At 39.3% G+C, this 24219-nt stretch overlaps 1 protein-coding gene across 1 annotated transcript in view; it reads right to left on the bottom strand.

Annotated features, from left to right (window-relative positions):
- Window positions 1-24219, bottom strand: part of LOC124864217 (protein sidekick-2-like) — a 146217-nt gene that overhangs the window by 4588 nt on the left and 117410 nt on the right. Inside the window, exons 24-43 of the mRNA XM_047358903.1 lie at window positions 23922-24072; window positions 20018-20255; window positions 19517-19632; window positions 19217-19406; window positions 18476-18574; window positions 17965-18159; window positions 17669-17870; window positions 13540-13643; window positions 13242-13312; window positions 12984-13119; window positions 12809-12865; window positions 12207-12308; window positions 11980-12095; window positions 11707-11893; window positions 8953-9090; window positions 8187-8348; window positions 7968-8093; window positions 7720-7884; window positions 5710-5850; window positions 4677-4821 (exon numbers count right to left, since the gene is read on the bottom strand). Of these exons, the coding sequence (XP_047214859.1) occupies window positions 4677-4821; window positions 5710-5850; window positions 7720-7884; window positions 7968-8093; window positions 8187-8348; window positions 8953-9090; window positions 11707-11893; window positions 11980-12095; window positions 12207-12308; window positions 12809-12865; window positions 12984-13119; window positions 13242-13312; window positions 13540-13643; window positions 17669-17870; window positions 17965-18159; window positions 18476-18574; window positions 19217-19406; window positions 19517-19632; window positions 20018-20255; window positions 23922-24072 (2841 nt within the window). The remainder of the gene's footprint in view (window positions 1-4676; window positions 4822-5709; window positions 5851-7719; window positions 7885-7967; window positions 8094-8186; window positions 8349-8952; window positions 9091-11706; window positions 11894-11979; window positions 12096-12206; window positions 12309-12808; window positions 12866-12983; window positions 13120-13241; window positions 13313-13539; window positions 13644-17668; window positions 17871-17964; window positions 18160-18475; window positions 18575-19216; window positions 19407-19516; window positions 19633-20017; window positions 20256-23921; window positions 24073-24219) is intronic.

The raw sequence follows: 24219 nt of genomic DNA, 5'->3' as shown, positions 1-24219 counted from the left end.
TGGTCACACATACTTCCTGGTTACTTTGTATTTACTTTTGCAACCTATGTCTCCTGGATGAATGACTGGAAAACTGGCTAATGAATGGAGTGAACCCTGTGTTCTTCATCGAAAATTGAAATAAAGTTTGGGGACCGAGACATTCTGTAGACATTCTGATTGAGATATTCTCCCTTTCATTGGTTGTATCAATGATATCCGAAGTCAACAAGAGGACTGTGCGAACATTTGGACTTTGGTCATTAAACTCGGGGTGATTTCTACTAAGGCGACCATGCTTTGGACTTTAAAAATAACACATGGAGTTCCACAGGGTTCTGTCCTGGGACCAAAATTGTTCATTTTGTATATAAATGATATATATGATGCTGTAAAAAATGTACATTGTATTCTATTTGCTGATAACACCAGCCTGTATTGTTCTGGACAAGATCTTAAGTTGCATTTGGATACAGTGGGAACTGAACTTGAAATGCTAAAAAAATGGTTTGATATCAATAATTATCTAAATTTGAAAAAAAAAAAAGCCACGATACATTATTTTTGGGAATAGAAATGTAAAACATTGTCAACTCAAAACTGGTGAGGTGGTAACTGAAAGGGTGTTCAAAATTTTTAGGAATCAATTTAGCTCAATTGGAAATTATATATAAATACTTTAAAAATTAAAATATCCAAACTTATTAACATATTATTTAACGTCAAAACCTCTGTAAATCAAAATCCACTCTGTATTTTATTAAATTATCTCCTCCTTCCATACCTTAATTATTGTGGGAAATATGGGGGAATAATTATAAAACAAATATGCAACCTATTTTCCTATCACAAAAAAAAAAAGCTCTCAGAGTGGTCAACCCTGCAGTATACCTTGCCCCAACAAATCCACTCTTTATTAAATTGAATACCTTAAGATTACATAATCTTGTTGACCTAAACACAGCAGTTGTGATGTACAAAGCTTATGACCATATGCTTCTCTATTGTATCCAAACGATATTCCAGTTACAATCTCAGAGGCACTGGTATTTTCCACAAAGCTAAGGTGAGGGCACATATAGAAGCTGGTGTATATCCATCAGAAAGGTTAGTGTATGAAATTGCCTGAATGATCAACCTAATTGTTCTAAATGTATAAAAAGTATATATATATATATATATGAAATCCAACATTATAGAAAGTAATTGAAAACTTACAAAAGCCCTTACAGTAGAACAATAGAAAAGGAAGAGGGAAGAAAAGGAAATAATAATTATTATTAGTGTTGTTACTTTTCCTTCTTTTGTTATTACAGATTTTTGATGTTTCTTGAACGGTATTTCAGAGTTAAGTGAAATTGGAGTTAGAACGTAAGTGTCTTTTTCTGTGCAATCTTTGAATTACATGTTTCAATTGTAGTTGAGGTTAGCCAGCATATGTTTGTACTTTATCCTAAACCCTTCCCCTCGAATTTCCCAAAGCACTTGAGTGCATATGTCATGTGTTTCAAATGTATACATGTTCAGGAGATAATAATGATAATAAACTAAACAAATAATAAACAAATAATAATAAATTAATGTGATTGCCTGATTTGTGGTTCAACAGTAATTGAACAGGTGTACCTAATAAAGTGGCTGCAGAGAGTACTTTATTGTCACCTTGAATTCCTAATAGCAATTACCCAAGTCATTGAGAACAACAATGTGCAAATCCAACAGGCTTTGCAATTTGCAACTGGAACATGCCAAATTTTGATGTGGTGCCATTCCCAGATACATATTCCAGCGTGTGCTTAAGTGGAAGGCATCCATGTTGGATTTTGATGTGAGGGTTGGTGAGAAACTGCAGAATTTCCAAATTTGAAATCCAATTTTGAGGGGTGCTATTGCAGATTCTCCAACCAAGAACTTACACATTCTGACTTCAGAGCAACATCTGGAATTAAAAAGGGAAAAAAGGAATACAAATTTTAACTAAATCTTTTAAATCTAAAGATAAGCAATACAGAAGGATTTTACCTTTATTACTGCTGTATTTTGACTAAGTCATAATTCTGGTAAGACATTAGCAGAATGTGTGAATGGTGTACAGAAAAAAAGGTGAATAATAACCTTACAAAGACAAGACCTTCCTTGGCTTGCTTAAAGTGGCAGTAGCATGAAAGTAAATGCTTACTTGGTTTGAAATAGAAAATGCTGAAAGTTGGGCTAGGTGAGAAAAAACTAACTGTGATGTCAAGTGTACTATTTAATCACAAAGCAGACAACCTTAACAATTTCTGAGATAAAACTTAATATGTGTTCAGTTACACAAGCAGAAGCTAAATTACTGCTTGCACTTAAGTGCAAGCTTAGAAGACCCAACATGACAACGGCCATGAAACAGTAAACAGAACAAACACATACATCTCCTTTAGGTCAAAGAGGATGATGTGAGTGGGTGGTCATCAAAAAGATGCCACCACGTGAGTGTAGTGGAGGAGGGGCTATTGATCCAGAGCTTTGAATTGTTTAGAAGGGCTGCACTTTCCCTCCGCTTGCCTTATCTGGCTATTTTCCTTCTTTCCTTCACTTGTTCAAATGTCCGGTTGGAAGCCTGCCCTCACCTTTACTTCATTTGCAAATTAGACCTCTTCAAAGAGTTAGAGCATCCAGAGTTCCTTTGATCCCCCTTTCTGGCCTCCATGGTCAAGACGATCATGGAAGATCAACCTGAATGTGAATGTACTCTCTAGTACATTCCACAATAATGTGCACACTAATGTGCACAAGTACATCTTTGTTGAGGATTTGCTGTGACAAGATGCAGGCTCTTTGCCTGTAACAAAGCTCACCCGTCTGACCATGACCCATGCCTCTGCACAAACTTCTAATGCTGCAGCATCTCTAAAACCTCTGTCAAATGTTTAACCAAACATTACCAAACAGCCAGAGCTCCAAAGTCCTGATGACAGTAGTTCATGTTGGAATAACTCTCACAGTGCTGCAACAAAGGCTAAAGGTCAAAGAAAAATAAGCAGCTCTGACCCAAAAGCACTCTGTCTCAAGCAGAGATGGGCAGAGAAAGAGCATAGGCAGATGCTCTTGAATGCTAATCGCCTGGTATTGTGCTGTTCCCCTGTATAGTTTGCCGCTTCCCAAAACACTGAATATAAATATGATGAGAGGAAGGAGGCTCAGATTGGTGGCTCAATATCTCAAGACCGACAATACACAAAGGTATAATATAAATTCTTATCAGTATTTTGAGTAAAAAATGACTATGCATAAGTAAAAAAACAAAAACAAATCAGGAATAAATTTGAGAAATGGAAATAAAAAAGGTATGAAAGTGGTAAACTGAAAGTTACAACAAGACGAATATCATCATGTTTTAGAGCTGGACAACCTCAACCTATTCTTTTAAAAATTGTGAAGTAATTTTAAAACAGAATTTACAGAAACAAAATAAACTGTCACACCTCTCTAAAGCAGAATCCCCATTACCATGTATGGATGATGACATATCGCTTGTGCTATTGCCACCCATTGTAAACAGAAAACACTTTTCTAGACTTGATAAAAATACCTTTCTAATGGGATTATGATGAATGTTTGTGTGGCTGCTTATAGACAGCGCAGGAAAAGGACAGCGTGTGCATTCTTACCATTCCCAAAGACCCTATTTACAGGAGACGTGGGTGAGGTTTTTGAAAGTAATTGTATGAACAGCATAGATTTATAGATTTATCCTCACCCACACAAAACATTCACTCTTTTGGAAGCACCTTTTTGCTTCAGGATAATTAGAGCAAATTAAATCTTGGCTTTAGAATAAGCGATAACCAAAGACTAAGGAATGAAGACATAACACAGTCCATGCCACTGTGATAAAAGGTCAGTGTAGTCAACAGCTAGACCATTATAATCAACCGTGGATGTTGTGAAATAATGTTTTTTTTTACTGATTTTACTTTATAACAGCAGTCATTTTGCTGTTATAAAGTAAAATCAGTAACTGCTCTCCATAAAGGTTAAAAGGTCCCCTGCATGTTTACTAATAGGCCAAATTAATGACTATGAATATTTTACCTTCCTTTCAAACTAACACATATTTAGCATTAGCCTAAATGTCCAAAAAAAATGTAAAATGACTTGTTGTTTTGGGGAAACTAACTAAAGACTGATTTACAGAGCTAAAGTAGCTGTATCCTTTTGTAACATTTTAGTAGCTAAATTACTGCAGTAAACTACCTCACAGTTAAAATATGGACTGATTATTGCAGAAAATTAGACTTTCAACTCCTTCTACTCAATGCTGCTCTTTCACAGAAACACTGCAAAGTTATTTGGAGATATGAGAGTGTTGGTGGAAGCCTGTGCAAATGTAGAGGGATAATGCTGGTCAGAACTGGAACAAAAATCAAAAAGTGAAGCAGTAATTTGCCACTGTAGTAAATTAAGTGCAGACTTTTCTGAACAAATGCCGTAGTCTTACATTCCATATGTAGTGTCATTGCTCTTCATTAACTTTCGACTGCGTACTGGGCTGTCTTGTGGTCGCTTTCTTTCTTTCACACTTTTTAACCTATTTCTCTACTTTGAAGATGGAAATAAATACAACTACGGTATGCTACAAGCCCAAACATACAGTAGGTAAAAAGAAAAGTTTAAAATATGTTCATTTGTGTCTTTAGCAGTGAAAAGCAGCTCACCGGGTGTAAATGCCGTTTTTGCGGCAAAAGGAGTTTTTCCCAGAAAGGCGACTGTTGTTGAGTTCCAGGGCAGGGAAATGTCCTTCATCTAGACGTACCATCTCTCCGTGGGTCAGAGGAAGTGAAGTGCAGTTTGAGTGGTTGCCTGGACATTTGTTTGAAGATGACACTGTGTTGGTTTTACAATGAAACACTTTGTTTTGTTTTTTTTGTTTAGTTTTGGACTTTCACTAAAAGAAATATGTCCTTCACACATTCTTTCAAAACAATAAACATTTTTATAAATTATTTCTATTCTTTGGTAACATTTACAAAATAAGACAAAATATTTCCTTGACTGTTTGATTGCATCATTACATAATCACTGGTTTCTCAGACCTGGTCCATAGCTCTAACTTTTGTTAAACACATTAAGCCTGCAGCTGTTTGCCATCCACTGTAAGACAAAAGTTCTCATGACTGTTTTCATATGGACTACTAACTATTTGTTACTGGATGACTAGATCATCCCCAGAAATGAGTCGTATTATTATGGTATAATCACCCACAGACCATAAGCAATTAACAATGGAGATAACAAACTGGGTTTGTCTACTGGGTCGTGTCACTTTGGATAATTGACAATCTTGCAAATTTTCCCCTTCATACAATAGCATAGGAGCCACTTGTGCTGTAGTTTTATAATTACTCTCCATCTAATTAATGGCCCAAGCATTAAGCCGCAGCCTAGCCATTTGTCGTGTTATTGATCCTCACTGCAATTCAAGTTGGACAATAATATTTGTCTACTTCAGCTACCTTACTGATAACCTTTACTCTCATGTTTTCGCTGTCAGCCAGACAATGTAGGAAAATCAAGATAATGTGTTTAATTGTGTGGGCCTACGCACTCTTGTTCTTGTTATAGACTCCAGGTGCAGTATCATTAAATTTCCATTTCTCTGCAGACTTGTCTAAGATGAAAACTAATTCCACCCGATTGCTTAAGTTGCACAAACACCCGAAATATTTTGTGGTAGATTGCATTTCCTACCTGGGTCTGCTTTTTTAGTGTACTTTTTACTCTGGCCTCGGATGATAAGGATAAAAACAAGGAGGAGGATGAAGATGAGACCGACCAGAGCAATAACGACCAAGAACCACCACTCCTCGTAGAAAGGAGACACCTTCTGGGCTGAAAACACAAAAATTAAGTAGCATTAACATTTACTGAATGTAGAGCTAATAATATGTACAGGTTCAGTTAGAAATATAAGAATATTATTGAAAAGTGAATTTATTCAGGTAAAATCAATTTAACAACTAAAAGTCATATTATACAGTATATGTTCATCAAAAACAGAATGATGTTGTTAACCATAATTTTCTGTTAATTTTGATGATTATGCTTGAAATCTAATGAACACACAAAAATTCCCTTACTCAGATTAGGATATTATCCAGGTACCATTTAAAAAAAATGTAATACAGAAATGTTTGCTTACTAAAAAGCATCTCAATGTCCTGTACAGTATTTGTATCTAGTAGTTGGTCAGGGCTCTTTTGCATGAATTCTTTGTGTCAGTGCAGCGTGGCATGGGGGTGATCAGCCTGTAGCTCTGCTGATGTGTGAAGGAAGCCCAGGTTGCACTTTCAGCTCGTTTGCATTATTGGCTCTGGTGTCTCTCCTCTTGACAATGCTCCACAGATTCTCTGAGGATTAGGTAAAACCAGTTCGCTGGCCAATCGAGCACGCTCATTAAAGCAGATATAGGTGCGTTTGGCAGTGTGTGCAGGTGCAAAGTACTGCTGGAAAATAAAATCAGCATGTGCTTATAGTTTGTTAGCAGAAGGAAACATGGAGAGCTTTAATTATCCTGGTAAACACCTGACACAGCCAGATGACATGGCTCCCAATATTATCTGACTGTAAAAACGTCACAATGGATCTTCAGAAACTTGGATTTTCTGCTTCTCCACTCTCCCTCCAGACTCTGGTACTATTGTGCAGGCATTTTCCTCCTTAGCCCAGATAAGATGGTTCTGATATTGTCTGGCTCAAGATTGGCATTATACAAAGATTTTAACAGTTTTAACCTATTAAACATAGGTTAAAACTATGAAAACATCTGTGACTGGTTGACTGTTGAAGAACTGACTTCAAGTGCAGTTCACACCTTGTGACTCTTCCCCAAACCTTTAAATGGACTTCTTAATCCCCACAGGGGTGCAGTTATCCCTACTATCTCTGCAACTTTTTCTATTACACATTTTTCTTCCACTCCACTTTCCTTTAATATGCTTGGATACAGTGCTCTGTGAACAGCCAACATCTTCAGCAAGTTCTTTTAGTCTTATCATTTCTTAGCCATACCCTCCTTGTGGAGGGTGCCAGTGACGGTCTGTTGGGAAACTATCAAGTCAATTTTACCCATGTAATTATAATTTCCCTGGCCCACATTTACCAGACAAAAGGTCCAGGTTTGGGGATAGGACTTTCCTTTTACCTCGGGATTGTTAAGTATTAGGGTTATGTGCTGAGCAAAGATGATTGCTGAACCCGTTCTTGCAGCGTTCTTACTTCTGCTCACCTGCCATATTTAAGAACTGTGGTGTTTTGTAAGACATTCTCGTTGGGTGATCGCCTGCCGTTGCTCCCTTGCAGATCACTTGGTTTAAATTACAATGTGGTACAACACCACAAGCAAAAAGCCAGTTGTTCATTCTCCATCTTGTTTTGTAAACAAATTGGACTTTGCTTGTTTGGCCTTTGGTTTCTTATTACCGCCACCCGCTGGACTGGAGGTGTAGTGCAGTTTTCTTCACAACTTTCTACACGTGATTAGACTGATTTATATAAATTTTCCGCAGCCTTTCAGAGCAGTAGAAACAAAAAGCACACAAATTATCTGGGATTCCTTGGAAAAATCACAGGTATTTAAATTCTGGGGCTTTTGGTGGAAAAGGGGATCTTTGTTTGATTTAAATTACTAAAATAAGAGAGTGTAATTTATTAACAAGCACCTGTAATTAACACAGAGTTGTTTCACAAAGTACAATTTACCTGATATGGTGGGGGATGGGGCGCTGGGGGAGCCATAGCCATAATCGTTGACAGCAATTACTCGAAAGTCATAGGTGACCCCTTCTCGAAGCATTTCCAGATTAAGTGTATAGGATGTCACTTCTTTGGGAATTTCTTTAATAAGAATATCCCACAATCCTTCATCTGTTTGGGAAAAATGAGAAAATCTTTACATAAACTGGTGACGTATTACACAGACTCAGTTAGGTGTGGTAACTGCAGCTCACCAGAAGGCCTGGCCTCAATCACATATCGGGTAATAGGAGCACGGCCTTGATCCCCGCTTGTCCAATGCAGAGTGAGGGCAGAGCCATATTGTGAAATAAATGGCTCTCCTGGAGGGCCCGGGGCTCCTTAGAAAACAAAAAAAGCAGAACACAATGTCAAACATGCTCTTCAAAAACAAAGAGGAATCACAAATACATAACAGCCTTATTGGACAATACCTTCGCCAGGCCCGGTGGTGATATTAGCCTCCACTTCAGGGCCGTAAGTGAGCGTTTTAGCCCGAATGCGGAAGTTGTAGGTGACTCCATCAGCCAGGTCTTTGATCTTCATCCACAGAGGAGAGCTGCCTTTTACATCCACCGTTACTATCTTACTGACACCTGGAGTGTGAGGAGAGGAGTCTGTACAGGAAACACTAAGACTCTAGATACTGCTTTCAACAAGTCATAGAAAACTAAGCTTTGAGCAAAGATCAGAAACAGTTACACACAGGACCAAACAAGCAACTAGAGACACAGATATATTAAAGCAGAATTTCTGCAATTTCCAGAAAGCTCTTTAGTTGTCAAGACAGGGATAGACCAAGTGATATTAGTGTATTTATTACTTTGCTCACTTCAGTTTGTGTTAGTTACCCAAGGGAACACAGCAGCTTCAGTTCAGCGTTCTTAGTCTGCTCTCAATTATTGGACAATCTGGTCAAGGCAACAACACTTAGCCAGCTATTAACCATGTTTCTCTCAGTGAAATAGGAAGCTGTATAGAGGCTCAGCAGAGCATTCTAGTGTAATTTATCAGCCTTGCCTTATATGTTACTGCAGGGTCTGTACCCATCTGCAACAAATTAGAACACAAGCTTAAGCAGCATGATTTAAAAACGAATATGGTTAGGAGGAGAGAGGTTGTAAATCACTGGCTGAGAGAGCCAGCTGAGGAATGTCAAGAGAAGAGGAGTGTTGTTAGACTAAAGGCAGATTTTCTCACCGTCAACTGGAGTGCAGGGCTCGTAAACCAGACGGTAACCTTCAATGATGCCGTTGGCCTGCTTGGGCTCCCCCCAGGACACGTTCACCGAAGTTGTGGTCAGCTCACTGAAGTGGATGTAGCTGGGAGCACTGGGTGCTTTTGAGAAAGGAAGGACAAGATGTAATTGGAGTTTGATTCCTCATTAGAGTATATTGCCTTGCAACAGGATTCACGCAACTTTAACTTTCCCACATTTTGTCATGTTGCTACCACAAGCCTCAGTTAAATTGACTTAAATTTCAAGTCATAAACCAGCAAAAATAGTGCATAGTGGTGAAGCAGGAGGAAATGGATATGGAAATGGATTTTTTTTTACAAATCTGAAATGTGTTGCGTTAATTTGTATTCAGTTCCTTTCCTCTGTGGCTCTTTAATAAAATCCAGAGAAACCATTTTAATTAGTAAATAATCCACCTGTGTGTAATTAATTCTTTATATATATACAGCTGTCCTGTGAAGGCCTCAGAGGTTTGTTAGAGAACATTATAGAGCAAATGGGATCATGAAGACAAAGCAACACATCTGACAAGTTAGGGATACAGTTTATAGCTGTCAGGTGTGGTGTGGTGGAGGACCCCGGAATGCAGACGGGCAGGAAGCATGGGTGGGGAGTGAATGATTTAATAAATGTAACTCACTTTCAGAAGGTGATGGTAAAAACAGGCATGGACAGGCTTGGCATGAACTGCAATAACTGGCTGAAAACAGGGTGATATGATCCAAAATGGTTCCGCGAGGAATGAACAGAACAAAGTTGTATAAATGGAACATAGTACAGGTGAAAAACAAAACTGATTAACGTGGCACAGGTGGACCGAATGAGGCTAATTGTAAACAGACAGGAGAGAACAAAATGGGACTGGAGCAAAACAGAAATTCAAGGATTCAAACTAATCAGGAAAACATAACATACAGAACATGAACTAGAACACGGGAAACTAAAGCATAGCCAGGAAAATAATAAACAGAAACAAGATCAAAAACGTAAAACGAAAATAAGAATAACTAGAACCCAAATAAAAACCCAAACACCCTCAAATCATGACAAAAGCAGGGTTAGGTTATAAAACACTTGCCTAAGCCTAGAACATCTCACAGAAGACCATTCAATTAGCCATCAAAAATGGAAACATCATGCTATAGGGATGCTTTTGCTGATGGAAATTTGGATGAAGCTTAATACAGGGCAATACTGGAAAAAATAAATGTTTTCAAAAAACACCTTCTACCAGAACATTGACCAGAAACACACAACTGAAGCTACAATTCTATCCTATTCAATGGAATGGTTGAGATCAGGAATGTCAAACTCCTCCAGGGCTGTTGTCCTACAACGTTTTGATGTGTTCCTATTCCAACACATGTGAATAAAATGGCTGATTTGTCTCCTCAGCATGCAGTTACGTTCTACAGATTCCTTCTGAGGTTTTTATCTGTAAAGCATTTTCATCACATTGAGGTTTGTGAATATAATATGACAAAAGTGGAAAAGAATAGTTTTGCAAGTATTTCAAAGGTTTAGCGTTGTTCTCTGAACAAATTTAAGCCATGTCACAATTTATACATATTTTTAATTCTTATAGAAAATGTATTGCATTGTATCAGATAGTTTGCTATAATTCATGTAATTTATTATTAAGGATTTTGGACTTTAAAAGGGGGGAGTTCAGAGCTTTCAAGCTCTTAAAACAGTGAGTTGACCTTTTTATAAGAGAAAGACGATGCATAGTACCAAAGGAAAATGAAAGGCTGACTGAAAGCACTACAAACAATACAAAAAAGACATAGAAGAGCAGCGGCAAATTTTTGGTTGTTTTTTTTAATGCATACTACTAGATCAAACGCATTGGCTTATCCTTTGGAAAAAGGATTCTTTAACTATAAAAAGTCAAAAGTAGTTTAGAAAATCAGCCTCCGACCTTGAACAAGAGCTGTGAGAATTCTGCCTGCTGAGCCAACCCAGATTCAGCTGAGTGTCAGGATTTAGCCACAATTCGGCATAAGGAATGAAAGCTCACAAAAGCTTGTGTTGGCTCTGTTCCCAGTCCTTAGTGGTGAAAAGAGCCAAAATTCCAGACAGTGTTTTAAAGTTCTCTGCACTTTCTACCCTTTATCAATGTCATAACTTTCAAGGGGCACAGAAGACCAAAATCATTTTTACTGTAAACCTTTTTTTTTGCTTAAATCCCAGAGGAGGGAATATCACTTTCTTCTAAACAAAGATGTAAAATTGTGGCCTGAAAGTAATCAACATCCCTCACTCTTTGTATTCCTTTTTCTTGTTCTTCTGCTGTTCCTCCCTGTGGCATGTCCTGAAATAATATGCAGTAAAGCCTCTCATCTCTTCTTCTACTATTCCTAAGGGATGACACTAAGCTACTTGAAAAATAACAGTATATAGTTTTCTGCTAAACACAAGCAGTGGCTGAGTTTGCACTGTTCCAGCAACTCAAAATCTTATATCAATTGACTTTAAAGCAATGCATTATCCTCTTTGCAGCTTTCTTTTGTCACTATGATATATAACCACATAAAAAACCTAAACAGTGTGTAGATATCGACAATGAATATCACTAAGTGCAACAATGTGTGCAAAGTTAGCAATAGATTGAAAAAGTATGAGACTGCAAAGTGGTACAGGGTGCTGAAAAAAGGTTTTGGCTCCAAAGTTAATGCCAGTGGCCTATTGAAGAATCTTATCCATATTTGCACCTGCTTGCTGAGTGCGCCCTCTGGTGGGCAGGGAGCGGGGCCCATCCCCTGCAGCGTTGAAGGCTGCCACGCTGATCATGTAGGTAGTGTAGCCTGTCAGATTTTTAAGCTTCACCCCAAGCTCTGGCAGGAATAGAGTGCGCAAGCGCTCTGTCTCGTTCTGGAGCTGAAACTCCCAGAAGTAGATCTGCGGACAAAGTCACCAGATGGTTTTCTACTAGGATTCAAAACAAATATTGGAGACAAAAGGAAAGGTGTACACAATAATAATACCTTGTAACCCTGTATGTCTCCGTTCTGAGCATCCAGAGGTGGCGGGTCCCAGGTAACATCAAGTTGCGTAGCTGTTGAAGACTGGACCACTACATTTTGAGGAGGAGCTGTTGGGACTTGAAGAAAAAAGATGAAAACATTCAGTGAGAAGGTGTTTTATTTGTTTAACACCTGAGGAGTAGTAATTAAAGGTTAAAATATGCTCCAAACTAAGAAATCAACCCTACCCGCCTCTCCAACAAACACTTCCTGAGGTGCACAGCTCGGACCCTCCCCAACTGCATTATACACGCTGAGAAGGATCTCATAGCGCTTGTGTTTGTTCAAATCTGACAGGGAAGAATGCAATGCAGCACTGTAATAGAGGAATTAATGTGAAAAAGCAAAAACAAAAAAAACAAAAAAAAGATATTCCAGAGAAACACCCATTCATTCAAATGCCCATGGCAAGATAAGATCACACACAGCTCAGAGAAGCGAGTCAGAAATATAATGCAAACTGATCAAAAGACACGCCTGTTGTGGAAGCACACGGGAAGAGTTGCCAATATTAAAACGAAGAAAACCATGCTGGAATAACAACAGGGCAGCTTTTAGAGATTAAAGTCTTTCACACACACATACACATGCGCGCGCACACACACACACACACACACACACACACACACAGACACAAATAAAAAAAAGCAGTGGCTGCAGTTGAGTGGGAGTATGCAGCTGACAATTGCTCTAAATAATACAAATGCACTGCTTTGTGGGAATAACATTTACTAAATGGTATTTAAACTTAAAGTGATACAAAATGCACAAGTGGCGATACAAGACTTACTGTCAAGTTCATACTGGGTTAAAGAGGATTCTGTCAAGTTTCTGATGCTGTATGGAGCTGGAGGTCAGATGCAAAATGGGAAACATTTGAATATACAAGAATTCAATCATTATTTAGAAAAAAAAAAAAAAAACTAAGATATAAAATGCACATAAGTAATATTATTAGAGCTTACATGTAAAATCAGCCCAGGTGGCAAAAGGACTATTTACTGTGCGGACAGAGAAGCTGTGAAGCCAATCATAATGCAACTCCCGGTACCTGACCCTAAATCCCAACAGAACTCCATTTATGCGATCCTCTGAAGGGGGCTAAAAGGAAAATGAGATTTTCTTAATGTCTAATATTTCAAAATCAATAAATAATCCACTGTTGGATGCCAATAAAATTCATATTCAACATTCCAACATAGGAAAGTCATCCAGCAGCGTACCTGCCAACGAACCAATACAGATGTAGTGGTGTGGGGAGTAACAGACAGTATTGTCGGGGCTTTGTCTGGGGCTTGACAGGATTAAAAAAATATGTTAGAGTGGCGGACAGCTGTGGGAAGTGTAATTCGAACAGACTGGTATAGAACAGCTTTAGAGCTAACACACTGTTAAAATGTATTCACTGTAAACATTCAGAGCCCATTGATACACTTGCAGAATAATTCAGTACAAAACCTAGTCCTGAAATAAACAGCTCATGATTTGTTTGGTCTAGATGAACAGTCAAAAGTTGCTTACTGTCCTGTAGCGTAGTAATGGCCTCACTCTCCTCACTGTATTCACTGTCTCCAATGTCATTTGTGGCTTTAACCCGAAACTGGTAAGAGGTGAAAGGCTTTAACCTGTAAACAAGAAAACATTTTTTCTGGTTATCCATTATACAGGAATTATAATAGATGAGAAAACAATTAAATGTTTTTTTTAAAGGAGTTCAAAGTAAAACTTAAATATAAATTAAATTTAAATTTCGCAGAGAATGACATATTTCAAGTGGTTATTTCTGTTGATTTAGATTATTATGGCTTACAGCTAATGACAACCCAAAATTTGGGTTCTCATAAAATTAGCATCAACTAAGGCCAATTTAGAAAACAGAAGATTTAATCAATAACTCTTATATTAGGGCTATGTAACGGACTACACAATCATGGGGAAGAATGCTGACTTGACTGTTGTCCAGCAGACGGTTAAGACACCCCCCCCCCCCACCCCACACACACACACACACACACACACGCACAAAAGGATAAGACGCAAAAGGCCATTGCAAAAACTGGATTACCTTTAGAAACAGTGCTTCCTCGAAGCTTATAAATGGAAAGTTGAGTGGTAGGAAAAAACATGGTAGAATAGCAAGTAACAGAATAATAGCAGCCTTCAGGGGATTGTGAAGCAAACCTCATTCAAGAGCTTGGCAGATACTGAAAAGGTATGGACTGTGACGGAACATAGCCCTTTAAGAGTCACAATACATAGACGTATCCATGGGCTACAAATGTTGCATTCCTTGTGTTAAACCTCATCCAGCACCAGATAAAATCTCAGAAGCATTTTACTTAGGCTAAGGAGAAAAATTAATGTTGCTTAATGATCCAACATTCTCTTTTCAGATAAAATCAAGCCCCCGGGGACTGGAGGAAGACAGCAGAGGGACAGAATCCAAGTTGCTTGAGGTTCAGTGAGAAGGAGTGACGCTGAAAAACTAGTCCATGCATTTGTTACTTCAAGGCTGGACTATTGTAATTCGTTACTATCAGGAGGCTCCTCTCCTGTGGAACCAGCTCCCAGCTTTAGTCCGTGAGGCAGACACCCTGTCTACTTTTAAGGCTAGGCTTAAAACTTTCTTTTTTGATAAAGCTTATAGTTAGAGTGGCTTAGTTTATCCTGAGCTATCTTCCTTATTTTTTACCTCCGTCTTCTTCCCTCCCTGTTGGTTGGAGTAAGGGGGAGTCAGGTTTAGCCTAAACCGGCTCAGTTATGGTTGAGGTGCAAACACACCCTCCATTTCTGCTGCCTGTATGACCCCTTCTCTTTTCCAATGGTTATAGTCAGTCTGACAGAGAGAGGTATCCCAATCATTGTGGTTTTTAGTATAACAATGACCATCAGTGGGACCCTTTGTGAGGTGCCTTGAGACGACATTGTTGTAAATAAGCGCCGTTTAACTAAATAATCTGTACTGAAACTATGTGTGTAGTTATGCTGCTATAGGCTTAGGCTGCTGGAGGACATAACGACCACTTTCACCCTCTTCGCTACATTCTCACACTACTCTCCAATTTTGCATTGTTTGCTGTTATTTCAGTTTTTAACTTTGTTCTCCCTCTTTTCTCTTCCTAGAAGCTACACCTGGCCTGGCTCTGTGTCTACCTGTGACACCTTTCTGGAGAGGGGAATCGTCCGAGCTTCAGCTGGCAACAACTTAATGCTCACCCTCTACCAATGATCCACATGGCCCTGTCTTTTAGTGTTTAACCCTTTCTCTCTCCTAGACATGGAAATTGACTGAGCTTTTACTGTAACAAATTATATGCTACTCTAACCTTGAAAACTGGCTCAGAGTTTATCTGTTCTTTCTTTCTAGGTGAAACGACTAACGGAGCTACATCCAGTAACATTTACTTTTCCTTCCCATAGAAAGGACTCCTGGATCAGTGCTTCTTTGTTCTCTTTGTGTCTCTGCTCTGTTCTCTCAAACCCCCAGTCGGTCGTGGCAGATGGCCGCTGATACTGAGCCTGGTTCTGCCAGAAGTTTTCTTCCTGTTAAAAGGGAGTTTTTCCTCTCCACTGTCGCTACATGCATGCTCAGTATGAGGGATTGCTGCAAAGTCAACGCCAGTGACTGTCCACTGTCTCTACTTGCTCATCCAGGAGGAGGGAATGCTGCAAGTCACTGACTGGATGCAATCTGCTGGGTTTCCTTAAATAGAAAAACGTTTTATCCAATTTGAATAAAAAGCTAACTCTGACTGCACTGTTCAATTGTTAGGACTAATTGGAATGTATGTACCTGACTGTTGTGAAGTGCCTTGAGACAACATGTGTTGTGAATTGGCGCTATATAAATAAAACTGAATTGAATTGAATAGAAGTTCCCACAGTCAATTATGAGTTGGGGAACTATGTTTTCTGTTGGTGTTGATCTACAGTCTTTTACCAGTTCCAAAGTCAATGTGGCTGTCACTGAATTTTAGTGCACTTCATGAACGATATACTGATTTCATTTTCCAGCAGGACTTGGCATCTGCCCACACTGCTGAAAGTACCAATACCTGGTTTAATGAGTATGGTTTCACTGTACTGGATTGGCCAGCAAACTTGCCCGACCTAACCCTCATAGAGAATCTATAGAGTATTGTCAAGAGAAAGAAAACAGCCAACAACAAAGCTGAGATGAAGACCACCATAAAAGCAACCAGGGCTAACACCTCAGCAGAACCACAGGCTGATCACCTCTATGCCACACTGCACCACTGATGCAGTAATTAATGAAAAAAGGCCAAGAAGTATAGAGCCCTTCAGGGGTTGGACAATGAAACTGAAACACCTGGTTTTAGACCACAATAATTTATTAGTATGGTGTAGGGCCTCCTTTTGCGGCCAATACAGCGTCAATTCGTCTTGGGAATGACATATACAAGTCCTGCACAGTGGTCAGAGGGATTTTAAGCCATTCTTCTTGCAGGATAGTGGCCAGGTCACTACGTGATACTGGTGGAGGAAAACGTTTCCTGACTCGCTCCTCCAAAACACCCCAAAGTAGCTCAATAATATTTAGATCTGGTGACTGTGCAGGCCATGGGAGATGTTCAACTTCACTTTCATGTTCATCAAACCAATCTTTCACCAGTCTTGCTGTGTGTATTGGTGCATTGTCATCCTGATACACGGCACCTCATTCAGGATACAATGTTTAAACCATTGGATGCACATGGTCCTCAAGAATGGTTCGGTAGTCCTTGGCAGTGACGCGCCCATCTAGCACAAGTATTGGGCCAAGGGAATGCCATGATATGGCAGCCCAAACCATCACTGATCCACCCCCATGCTTCACTCTGGGGATGCAACAGTCTGGGTGGTACACTTCTTTGGGAATTCTCCACACTGTAACTCTCCCGGATGTGGGGAAAACAGTAAAGGTGGATTCATCAGAGAACAATACATGTTTCACATTGTCTACAGCCCAAGATTTGCGCTCCTTGCACCATTGAAAACGACGTTTGGCATTGGTATGAGTGACCAAAGGTTTGGCTATAGCAGCCCGGCCGTGTATATTGACCCTGTGGAGCTCCCGACGGACAGTTCTGGTGGAAACAGGAGAGTTGAGGTGCACATTTAATTCTGCCGTAATTTGGGCAGCCGTGGTTTTATGTTTTTTGGATACAATCTGGGTTAACACCCGAACATCCCTTTCAGACAGCTTCCTCTTGCATCCACAGTTAATCCTGTTGGATGTGGTTCGTCCTTCTTGGTGGTATGCTGACATTACCCTGGATACCGGGGCTCTTGATACATCACAAAGACTTGCTGTCTTGGTCACAGATGCGCCAGCAAGACGTGCACCAACAATTTGTCCTCTTTTGAACTCTGGTATGTCACCCATAATGTTGTGTGCATTTCAATATTTTGAGCAAAACTGTGCTCTTACCCTGCTAATTGAACCTTCACACTCTGCTCTTACTGGTGCAATGTGCAATCAATGAAGACTGGCTACCAGGCTGGTCCAATTTAGCCATGAAACCTCCCACACTAAAATGACAGGTGTTTCAGTTTCATTGTCCAACCCCTGTATTTATACTACACAATACATGGACATGCCTTTCAGTAATACAAATCCCATTTTGAAGGTGTACAAATACATATTTACCTGTCCACTATGTAGGAGTTTGTCTCATGGCTGACTGATGCTGAGTGTACTGTCCAGTTGCTCTCTGGGAGCTCTCTGTACTGTACTGTGTAGTAACGAACTGGAGACAGGCCATCGCTGCCTGGTTCCCATGACAACAGGACTCTGCGAGCCTGGACTTCTTCTTGAGGGACAACGGGACGACTGGTGGGTTGAGGCCGAGCTAAGGGGAATGTACACCCAATCTCATTTAAGCCCAATATTCAAAGGTAAATCCACTTTAATAACACATTTGGGCTGCAATATTTTAAACTCACCTCTCTTCTCGGTGGTGACCACCAAAGCCTCCGCGGCTTGGCCCCAGCCTTTTCGCGTCTGAGCAGTGAGACGGAATATGTAAGCCATTTCTTGTTTCAGTCCGGTTGCTGTGTACTGTCTCACACTAGGGCTCAGCACATCCACAGTGGCAGCAGTGCTGTTAGAAGAGTTTTTTCTGTAGGTGATCTGATAAGCTGAGGGCATCAAATAAGAAACATAAAATATTTGAATGAAATCAAAGTGAATAAATTTGGTAATATAGCTTAACCTCAAACCATGCAGGGACAGTTTATAGAAATTCATTTTTAATAGTAATTTTTTTTAAACATTAAATATTAGAATGGAACATGTTTTTTATCTACCTCTTTTTTATTTTAGGTCACATCTTGCTTTCTGTTTTGCACCTTTACAAACATATTTATAGTCTCTCATGCATCATGTGCAGCCCTTTGAACTCCAATGCTGCTTACATCTCAACCGCCTTGCCTTTACCCGACCAAATAATCTTACCGAGTATAATACCGTTGGGCTGTGCGGGAGGTTGCCAGATGAGCCTGACTGATGTGGTTCTGACTTCTGGGAACAGGATGCCAACCGGAGGGCCTGGTACTAAAATGTCAAAAATGTATTAATAGTCCATAGAGATTCCTTAATTAATAATCAAAATAAAATAGGAAAAATAGCAACAAAATGTTGTTTACACACACACACACACACACACACACACACACACACACACACACACACACACACACACACGGCAATAAACACATGTTGAATCAAATATTAGCTTTTACTTATTTATTTTTAGCATGCCATGTCCTGGAAGCTTAAGGAAACCAGAATTATTATTACTGTGTATACATATATATACACAGTATATATAAAACAAAAGACCAGTACCAATGTTGTAAAAATGACAAAAATGTATACAGATATAAAAACAAAGTAAAAACAATGAAAATTTAAATAAACAAACATTCTAATAAAGATAAAGAAAATACATTTAAAATAAGAAAATATAATAAAAACAACTTAATAGCATGACAGATAGAAATTTTGACAATGCTGCATAACTGACTTTATCAAATTCAAGTCACGTTAGACCACATCAGGTTCAATGTTTTTTTTTGCCTATAAAGGGGACTGTTACAAATATAAAGACACAAAAATAGAATTTTCTAAGTTGAATTACTGGTTTGGAATGAAAGAAATATTTTGTTCATGTAATATCTGGTTTGTCATGTTTACCATCATCCAATGTCCTCTCTAGAATAGGAGGCGAGCTGCTTCTTCCATCTCCAATTCGCGTGAAGGCCAGGACTTGAATCTCATACAGAACATACTTGCCCAGACCAGTCAGCTGGACACTATGACTGTTGTTGCCCTCTACTGTCCAGAAGTGGGGTGCTGTGTCTGAGTCCTTCTCCTTATACACAACCTGAAGGATGTGGGAGATTTACAAAAATGTGATTTCTGGAAAAAAAAAAAAAAAAAAAAAGATTTGGAGCGAAATGGGTTTACTATAGATGAATGTAACATTAAAATGACCTTGTATCCCAGGATGAGTCCATTGCGGTCTGCCTCTTGGACTTCTCCCCACCGCACCAGGATGCTGCTGGAGGTGGTGGCGAATGCTGACACGTTGGTGGGACCACTGGACGGCACTGCAGCACAAGACTGTAATGTTTTACTCCTATTCAAAAAATACTTTTAGGATCTAAAATTATGGAACGTAAAAGCAGATAGTAACAGCAATATTTACAAATTATATTATATTCACACGCTCAAAGGAGTGGACAGAAGTATAAACTTTTGACCCGCTCCTTCTCCTGCGTCATTATTCCCATCACTTCTTATTGATCAAGAAAAACATACTTAATTTAATACAAAATTTGTAATCTAAAACAAAACAAAAAGAAAAGTGAAAAAAATAAAAAAATAAAGTACATTCCATAAAACCCCGTGACTATCATCTTAATACAATAATACAATGGGCTGTAAAATAAAAGGTAACAATCATAGTAGTCATTCATTCCTAATCATCCTCACCAGACTCCCTGGTTCTGCCATGAACTGCTTGGCTCCAAGGTCCAGACCCAATGCCGTTGACAGCCTGCACTCTGACCTCGTACTCCGTCCACTCTTCTAAGTCCTCTATGGTGAACTCCCTCTCCAGCCGGTCCATGATGATGTGAGAAAGAACGCCCCCTCTTGATCCTGCTTTGAAGTATTGGATGCGGTAGCCGACAAAATCTGGATTGCCATTGTATTCCCACTCTGGAAGAGGCTGAGAGGATCGTTTTGTTTGTTTTTTAACTCCCCACACTCAGGTAAAACCAATGTGAATTACATTTTACTTGTCTGGGTGCATAATGAAGTAATAACACATGAGAGGGTGCACTTAACAACAATCTAACAGCACACAAGAGGCATCAACAAAAACTGTGAGAGGCAGTTTGGAATTTATAAAGTGGTTTTCCATGCTTAACCAAGTTAATGCAGAATTATAAGAACATTCATATAAGTATAGTGGCTCTCAAAATAATTCACACCCCTGGTAAAATATCTATTTTGAAACGTAAAAAATTAGACATCAAAACTTCTCCACATATAATGCATATATATCATGTACAATTCAAGTAAAAAAGAAAACAATATTAGAAAAAAATAATTAAAAATCTGCAATAACCTGATTGTATTTATGTGCGCAGTATAAAACTAAACTTTGTTAAAATATCTTGTGAATGATTTTTTTTGAAAATGTTTGTGGCAGTATTGGCCATCATTTGCAGTATTCAGGCAGAAAATGGGCAGAGAGAGAAGGGGGGAAAACATGCAGCAAAGGTTCCAAGGTTGGGAATCTAACCCCAGACGCCTACGTCGAGGACCAACAATCTTCATATATGGGTCGCACATTCTACCTCTGAACAATACAATTCCCAGTTGTTAATGATTTAAAAAAAAGAAGTGGTCAGGGAAGCTGCCAGAATGCCAACAGCAAAACTGAAGGAGCTGCAGAAATTTCTAACTAAAGCGCTGGTTGTGTTCAATATGTTAAAGCAATCTTTAGTATTCCTCTTACAGGTCCTTCTCAAAATATTAGCATATTGTGATAAAGTTCATTATTTTCCATAATGTCATGATGAAAATTTAACATTCATATATTTTAGATTCATCGCACACTAACTGAAATATTTCAGGTCTTTTATTATCTTAATACGGATGATTTTGGCATACAGCTCATGAAAACCCAAAATTCCTATCTCACAAAATTAGCATATCATTAAAAGGGTCTCTAAACGAGCTATGAACCTAATCATCTGAATCAACGAGTTAACTCTAAACACCTGCAAAAGATTCCTGAGGCCTTTAAAACTCCCAGCCTGGTTCATCACTCAAAACCCCAATCATGGGTAAGACTGCCGACCTGACTGCTGTCCAGAAGGCCACTATTGACACCCTCAAGCAAGAGGGTAAGACACAGAAAGAAATTTCTGAACGAATAGGCTGTTCCCAGAGTGCTGTATCAAGGCACCTCAGTGGGAAGTCTGTGGGAAGGAAAAAGTGTGGCAGAAAACGCTGCACAACAAGAAGAGGTGACCGGACCCTGAGGAAGATTGTGGAGAAGGGCCGATTCCAGACCTTGGGGGACCTGCGGAAGCAGTGGACTGAGTCTGGAGTAGAAACATCCAGAGCCACCGTGCACAGGCGTGTGCAGGAAATGGGCTACAGGTGCCGCATTCCCCAGGTCCAGCCACTTTTGAACCAGAAACAGCGGCAGAAACGCCTGACCTGGGCTACAGAGAAGCAGCACTGGACTGTTGCTCAGTGGTCCAAAGTACTTTTTTCAGATGAAAGCAAATTCTGCATGTCATTCGGAAATCAAGGTGCCAGAGTCTGGAGGAAGACTGGGGAGAAGGAAATGCCAAAATGCCAGAAGTCCAGTGTCAAGTACCCACAGTCAGTGATGGTCTGGGGTGCCGTGTCAGCTGCTGGTGTTGGTCCACTGTGTTTTATCAAGGGCAGGGTCAATGCAGCTAGCTATCAGGAGATTTTGGAGCACTTCATGCTTCCATCTGCTGAAAAGCTTTATGGAGATGAAGATTTCATTTTTCAGCACGACCTGGCACCTGCTCACAGTGCCAAAACCACTGGTAAATGGTTTACTGACCATGGTATCACTGTGCTCAATTGGCCTGCCAACTCTCCTGACCTGAACCCCATAGAGAATCTGTGGGATATTGTGAAGAGAACGTTGAGAGACTCAAGACCCAACACTCTGGATGAGCTAAAGGCCGCTATCGAAGCATCCTGGGCCTCCATAAGACCTCAGCAGTGCCACAGGCTGATTGCCTCCATGCCACGCCGCATTGAAGCAGTCATTTCTGCCAAAGGATTCCCGACCAAGTATTGAGTGCATAACTGTACATGATTATTTGAAGGTTGACGTTTTTTGTATTAAAAACACTTTTCTTTTATTGGTCGGATGAAATATGCTAATTTTGTGAGATAGGAATTTTGGGTTTTCATGAGCTGTATGCCAAAATCATCCGTATTAAGACAATAAAAGACCTGAAATATTTCAGTTAGTGTGCAATGAATCTAAAATATATGAATGTTAAATTTTCATCATGACATTATGGAAAATAATGAACTTTATCACAATATGCTAATATTTTGAGAAGGACTTGTATATATAGAATAAGGAATAGGACTGCAAGACAGAAATCTTTTATTTCAAAGAAAACATCCAGGCTTCCCTAAAATCACCCAAAGCCTTGAGGGAGACTGTTCTATTGTAGCCAAACTTAATCTTTGGCACACCAACAAAAGAACACAACACCCTTAGTAAAAGATGGTGATGGCAGTATCATGCTCTGGGGTCACTTTTGTGAACAGTTACAAGTACCAGTCAGTATGGGCCTAAATCTTCAGGTCTCCGCTAGAGAGCTATAAATGAAGAGCAATTTTATTTTTCAGCATTACAGTGAGTTCAAGCATTCAACCAAATCAACTAAGGAATGGCCTCATGAGAGGTAAAGTTTTGCAATGTTCCAGCTAGAGTATGGAACTAATTTTGATAGAAAATTTGAAAGTTCACCTGAACAGACCTGTGAACAAGAGATGTCCTAAAAAGTTTATAGATTTGGAGAATCTTTGCAAGGTAGAATGAGAAAATATTGCCAAATCACAATTGCAAAACACAATTCAATAAAGTATTAGTTTAAAGGTGTCACTATATAAAATATTTCTTGTTCCTTTACATTTTCATGGTATCTATTATGATTTACTTTAGTTTTTAGCGCAACAGCCTAAAAAAAGGGCCCACCTTTTAAAATATCCAGCTATAGTACAGGTCACAGTCAATGAGCTATGTAATCAACCTGCAGAGCAGATTCCACTGTTGACAACCTTCTGTTTCTTTAAATCCAGGTAGATCCTCTCTGTTTAATAATGTAACAGCTGCAATAATATGATAAACCTCTGTGACTCACGTCTTAAGCGCTGTGAAGGGATGTTAATAGACAGATGAGGTAAAGAATATACTGCCAAATGCTGATGCAGAACAAAGCCTTCCCAAGGACACAGAATGTCCGGGTTTCAACACCACTATCAGTACTATTGCATGTACTCATTTATCTTATTAAAAAGCCCCAAGAGTCCAAGAACAAATTTATGAAAGCGCTGAAAATGTCCCTGAATGTCAAACTTTAGAATACCTAATCACCTAAATCGAGTTTTTACTAAGCTTATCTAACAACTCAAGGACATTTCGCCAATTTCTTTTTAGTTCCATCATTACATTTAAAGAATATACACAAAAGAGATGTTAAAAGAAAATAAGCCATTTCAAATCGCTCATTGCAAAATCTGAAAAATGTCCCTGAAAATCTAATTAAACAAGCCAGTGTCACGCTGTCTTTATGAGAAACAGTATGCAATGAAGTCATACCACCCAGCGAAGCCACAGGCTGGTCTCACTGGCTGTGCGCAGGGTCACGTTGGCAGGCGAGAGGTCTGGAGGAGCTTGTAGCGTCTGGATCTTCCTGGAGGGCTGACTTGGAGGACTGATGCCCACAATGTTCACCTGACGCATCCTAAACCTGAAAAAAAGGAAACCCGCTGTTAGTAAATACGTCGCCATACTGAGTACTTTGTCATAATATTAGGATTGTTTAATTTGAAAAAAGAACTCAAGCACGATTAAAGAAGATAGTTTGAAACAATATAGTAACATATTGGGAAGACTT

This window comes from Girardinichthys multiradiatus, chromosome Y, assembly GCF_021462225.1.
Source record: "Girardinichthys multiradiatus isolate DD_20200921_A chromosome Y, DD_fGirMul_XY1, whole genome shotgun sequence".
Classification (NCBI taxonomy): domain Eukaryota; kingdom Metazoa; phylum Chordata; class Actinopteri; order Cyprinodontiformes; family Goodeidae; genus Girardinichthys; species Girardinichthys multiradiatus.
The sequence above is the reverse complement of the archived record's forward strand: the minus strand, read 5'-3'. Positions and strand labels throughout refer to the sequence as shown.